The sequence below is a fragment of the Stomoxys calcitrans genome, chromosome 2, assembly GCF_963082655.1.
Source record: "Stomoxys calcitrans chromosome 2, idStoCalc2.1, whole genome shotgun sequence".
NCBI classification, from domain to species: domain Eukaryota; kingdom Metazoa; phylum Arthropoda; class Insecta; order Diptera; family Muscidae; genus Stomoxys; species Stomoxys calcitrans.
Window position 1 is genome coordinate 50,651,839 of NC_081553.1, and position 5,932 is coordinate 50,657,770.

Sequence of the window (5,932 nt, forward strand, 5' to 3'; positions counted from 1 at the left end):
CTTATCCGATTGGAATGAACTTTTGCACGACGAGTTTTGTTATGATATCCAACAACTGTGACAGGTATGTTTCAAATCGGCCCATAACCTGATATAGCTGCCATATAAACCGATCTTGGGTCTTGACTTCTTGAGCCTCTAGAGTGCGCAATTCATATTCGATTGGAATGAATTTTCACACGAAGTATTTTGTAATGATATCCAACAACTGTGCCAAGTATTGTTCAAATCGGTTCATAACCTGATATAGCTGCCATATAAACCGATCTGGGGACTTGACTTCCAAGTATGGTTCAAATCGGTTCATAACCTAATATAGCTGTCATATAAACCGATCTTGGGTCTTGACTTCATGAACCTCTAGAGGGCGCAATTCTTATCCGATTTTTGCACGAAGTATTTTGTAATGATATCCAACAACTGTGCCAAGTATGGTTCAAATCGGTTCATAACCTAATATAGCTGTCATATAAACAGATCTGGGGACTTGACTTCTTGAGCTTCTAGAGGGCGGAATTTCTATCCGATTTGGCTGAAATTTTGCATGACGTATTTTATTCTTACTTTCAACAACTGTGTCAAATAAGGTTCAAATCTGTTCATAACCTGATATAGCTGCCATATAAACAGATCTGGGATCTTGACTTCTTGAGCCTCTAGAGGTCGCAATTATTATCCGATTTGCCTGAAATTGTGTAAGACGGATCCACTCATGGCCATCAATATACGTGTTTATTATGGTCTGAATCGGTCTGTAGCCCGATACAGCTCCCATATAAAGCAATCTCTCTATTTTACTTCGTAAACCTCTAGAGGCCGCAATTCTTATTCGAATTGGCTGACATTTTACACAGGTATCCAACATATAGTTTAATTGTGGTTCGAACCGGACCATATCTTGATATCGCTCTAACAGCAGAGCAAATCTTTTCTTATATCCTTTTTTGCCTAAGAAGAGATGCCGGGAAAAGAACTCGACAAATGCGATACATGGTGGAGGGTATATAAGATTCGGCCCGGGCGAACTTAGCACGCTTTTACTTGTTATGTTTTGTAACCGTTTCGCTTTTGGCACACTGGGGCCCATACAAAATGAAAAAAGTTTAAAAAACATTTTTATAAATTTATAAGTTCCAAGAAATTTTGTATGAACATTTAAATTAGACTGTATTTTCGAGGAATATTAAGTTTTTGTCTATTTTTCTAGAAAAACCAAATTTTGACAAGTTTTTGGCACAAAATGCTAGAAAGACTGATAGATTCGAAGCTGAGGTAGGGTGTGACCTCGTAGAACTTCAGTGGGGCACAACAGGCATGCCTTAAGGTTAGGTCGGAGGGGATGGTACTCCACGAAGTTATACGATTAGTGGAGATGTCTCTGCAACTTAAAGAGTAAGTGAAGGCGGCCTTCCTGAGTATTGAGGGTCACTGGAGAAAGGATCGATAGTCGCCGCCCTGGTCTGCACGGTGTTTCATCCGCTTATCCTACGGTAGATGGATTATTATTCCGCAATTGGAAGATAGTGTGATCACAAGGTTTGAGATAAAAGGAACGCCTCCAGGGGTGTGTTTTCGCCGATTCTTTTGATCCTAGTTGTGAAGGAAACCTATTTGGAGAGAAGTTTTACATGGCATAGTACTTCAGAAATGTTGCCAGCATTAGGAGGAGAAAACCACCGCTGAAACTTTTTTCTGATGGTCTTGCCAGGATTCGAACCCAAGCATTCAGCGTTATAGGCGGACATGCTAATCTCTGTGGTACGGTGGCCTCCGATCTAAACATGATTAATGTTAATATTATAGCCTATGCTGACCAACTTGTGCTAATTTCTGTCTACGGTCAGTGAGATCATGGGAAGCTCATTGGAGAGACTGTCGAAATGGGTTACGAGAAATGGGAAAAAGAACCCAGGGAAGGCGGAGCTGGTCCTCCTCATTCGCAGACATTAGGTACCGGATATTAGACTCCCGTCTCTGGGCCATCTTTGGGCCATATTGTCGATTCCATACTGCCTTAGAAGGGGAATACGGAGGAAAGATGGACGAAAAGCGCTGTGCTCCCTCTACTATGCAGATTTACTGGTGAGGTGGAAAGCTTTGGGGAAGAGGACTCCTAACAGGGAGTTCCAAAAAGTGCAAGAGTATCTTCGACAGGTAAGGCGGTCACCCCTTAGATAATTTGCTGAATGTACAAGGCTATTGAGGGACCATTGCTATAGGATCCAGGTATAATTAAAGCCTGTGGAAAAGAGGACTCGCAACAGGGTGTATTAAGATCCACAACGCAAACAGATTTGGTTGCAATGCAGGATATGCAATAAGGTAGATTTTTTTTAAATCGTATAGCAAAAACGTAAACTACATAACTGCTCCGAAGAAATCATGTATCTATGTATCTCGAGTTAAAAATGTTTATGCCTGCCTTTGTCAAAAACAAGTAAAAGCGTGCTGAGTTCGGCCGGGCCGAATTATGAGAACCAACAAAATAAATTTAGTTGAAGGGCATAATTCTACGTACTAAACTTCAGTCAACCCAGCAAAAATTAAAGTTTCTAGGAACCGAACAAGGATGATGAGAGACCGGTTTACATGGGAGCTATAACACGTTATAGACTGATTCAGAGCTTACTTGGCATAGTTGTTGGAAGTCATAACAGAGATCACTAAGTACACTACATTCAAAATTTCAACCAAATCGCATAAAAATTGCGGCTTCCGGGGGCTCAAGAAGTCAAATCGGGAGATTGGTTTATATGGGAGCTTTATCAGATTATGGACCGATTCGGACCGTATTTGAAACAGTGGTTAAAAGTTATAACAGAACACTACGTGCAAAATTTCAGCCAAATCGGACAAAAATTGCGGCATGTAAGGGCTCAAGAAGTCAAATTGAGAGATCGGCTTATATGAGAACTATATCAGATTTTCTACCGATTTCGATCGTACTTGGCACAGTTGTCGGAAGTTATAACAGAACACTAAATGCAAAATTTCAACCAAATCGGATGAAAATTGAGGCTTCCAGTGGCTCAAGAAGTCAAATCGGGAGATTGGTTTATATGGGAGCTATATCAGATTATGGACCGATTCGGACCGTATTTGAAACAGTTGTTAAAAGTTATAACAGAACACTACATGCTAAATTTCAGCCCAATCGGACAAAAAGTTGCGGCATATAAGGTCTCAAGAAGTCAAATCGAGAGATCGGCTTATATGAGAACTATATCAGATTAACTACCGATTTCGATCGTACTAGGCATAGTTGATGGACATTATATCAGAACACTAAATGCAAAATTTCAACCAAATCGGATGAAAATTGAGGCTTCCAGGGGCCCAAGAAGTAAAATCGGGAGATCGGTTTATATGGGAGCTATATCAAGTTATGGACCGATTCGGACCGTACTTGCCACAGTTGTTGGAAGTCATAGCAGAACACTATGTGCAAAATTTCAACCAAACCGAATGAAAATAAGGCTTCCAGGGGCTCAAGAAATCAAATCGGGAGATCGGTTTATATGGGAGTTATATCAGGTTATATACCGATTTGGACCGTACTTCACTCAGTTGATGAAAGTCATAACAGAACACTATGTGCAAAATATCAGCCAAATCGGATGAAAATTGCGGCTTTTAGGGGCTCGAGAAAACAAATTGGGAGGTCGGTTTATATGGGGGCTATATCCAAATCTGAACCGATGTGGCCCATTAGCTATTTTCAAGCGGCTAGCTTTACGAGTTAGACCGCTATCATGATGTCGACAGACGGGCGGCCGGACATGGCTAGTTCGACTCAGAATGTCGAGACGATCAAAAATATTTATATATTCTTTATTGGGTCCTAGTTCAATATTTCGAGGTGATACAAACAGAATGACTAAATGAATATACCCCCTATCCTATGGTGGTGGGTATAAAAAAAATTAATCTATCTGTTCATTCTAAAAAACCATTCTCCTTGTTTTCTAAGGCATGTTTCTAAAACCTCCTCTAATGTTTTCATTAATATCGCCATCACTGTGCCTTGCAGTCCTCCAAGGGATTTTGTCAAATGCATTTGCATCCCCTAGGGCTGATGCATTTCACCATTTCACTATCGATTACATTTGAGTGGCCTTTTACATTTGGCAAAGCGCATACCTGGAGAAAATTATTCACATCCGCAATAAAAGAGAAGACTTTATAAGAAAAATTCACACAGCTCACAAGTGCCGGGAAAACCCAAAGGAAAATTTACCTGCCTTGGCCAAGGATTAGTAGCAGCGCTGAAAATTGTTTACAGACAACAGGTAAGATGACAATTTAAAGGACATTTAGATTTGCTAATTAAAGCGGAAAATTTTAGGAAAGGACATTTAAAGAGGTTCCATAAAAAGGACTAGAGATTATAAACACAAAGTGGACATTGACTATTAAAGATAACTTCGAGGACAAGGAAATCCATTGCTATAAATACTAGAGGATGTTTTAAACAGACATTAGTCTGTCAACAATTTTCAAGAGTGTAGTTGCTGCTGAATCCTAGAGAAGCTTTAAGAAGAATAAAATGAAAGCATTTCGTTTATTATATGTAACAGCCATAGTTGTTTTAGGATCACAAATTGCAGCCATACCCATAGAGCCGACAGATAATGAGGTGCCAGCTGAAGCCGATAAATCACCCCAGCCAGAGGGTGTAGAGGAGGAAAGTAACCAACCAACAACTACAGCTTCCAAACCAGAAGATTCAGAAACTTCCAATTCAAATCCACAGGCCACCTATGTGGTAAGCTTCATTTAAAATTTATTTTCATTTCATAATTTTGTTTCCCTTTCAACCAGCTGCCTGACAATCAAGGTTCTGGCTCCCATAACAATTTTGATCCTTCCATCTATGCTGGTTATCTAACTCCAGAGGCCTTTCAGCAATATTTGTCACAATTTGCTGGGGCTTTTGCTCCTTATGCTTATCCTGGCTATGCCACAGGGCCTACCCCTGTATATCCTGGTCCCTTTGCTGTACAAACGGGTTATGACGGCTTCCTGGTACCAGCTGTTCAACCCAATTTACCCAACAGTAATACTGCAGTATCCACCTCGGTTATCAGCCACGTTGTCACTGCGCTTCAAAGCTTATCCACACTACTAATGAGTTCACCCTTCTTCCAAATAATTATGACCGTCTTGGGAGTTGTAGCCATGATTGTTTTTGGAGGAGCCATTACAACGGGCATTTGTAATTTCACTCCCCTCTGCAGTTTCTCCTTAAAGGCAGTCACCTATTTGCGTGGCAATGGTGCTGCAGATGTGGGACGCATGATAGCCGAGGAAATGACCCCAGAACGGGTGAGACGTGCCGCTGAATTTGTGCGAAATGCCATACGAAAGTATAAACAAATGCAAGTGATGATGAAAGCAGAAGAACAGGGATCGGATTGAGTTTCTACAATGGGGAAGTAATTTTAAGGAGAATTTAATTATATTATAATTGTAACTTATAAGGCACTCGCAGTAATTTTTGTAATTTCTATGACACTCTTTTTAGTTGAATAAAAGGATGTAAAATTATGTACAGACAAACATTAATCTGCTTATTGATTTTGGTTTCGATCGGGTTGAAGGGAATAAAACAAATTGTCATAACTTAAAATTTAGGCGAATATTCTCTGTTTTAGAACAAACTCTCTCCAAATATAAAATTTCCATAAATTTATTCATGAAGGGGGGGCGGACCCTCCCCTTACCCTAATTTTCAAAACGCCAGATCTCGGAGATGGATGGTGCGATTTAAGCGAAATTTTGTGTGCTCTTATATAGTACCCTAGAAATAAAAATTTGGTATCCAAATTTCGGATGGTGTACCTAGGGGGGCTGCCCCACCCTAAAACCTACCAAACATATATTTAGACCAATCACGACAATATGGGACTCAAAAGAAAGGTATTTACAATAG

The 5,932-nt window shown here is 40.2% G+C and overlaps 1 protein-coding gene across 1 annotated transcript; it reads left to right on the forward strand.

Moving 5' to 3' along the window:
• The first annotated feature begins 4,546 nt into the window (after positions 1-4,546).
• Positions 4,547-5,418, forward strand: LOC106083096 (uncharacterized). The gene is made up of 2 exons (XM_013245940.2): positions 4,547-4,765; positions 4,822-5,418. The coding sequence occupies exons 1-2, from the start codon at positions 4,547-4,549 to the stop codon at positions 5,416-5,418; spliced, it is 816 nt and encodes a 271-aa protein (XP_013101394.1).
• Positions 5,419-5,932: the final 514 nt, after the last annotated feature.

Coding starts and splice junctions, on each gene's coding strand:
- LOC106083096 (XM_013245940.2), top strand. CDS start 4,547: ATGAAAGCATTTCGTTTATTATATGTAACAGCCATAGTTGTTTTAGGA. Junction 4,766..4,821: donor ATCCACAGGCCACCTATGTG/GTAAGCTTCATT, acceptor CCTTTCAACCAG/CTGCCTGACAATCAAGGTTC.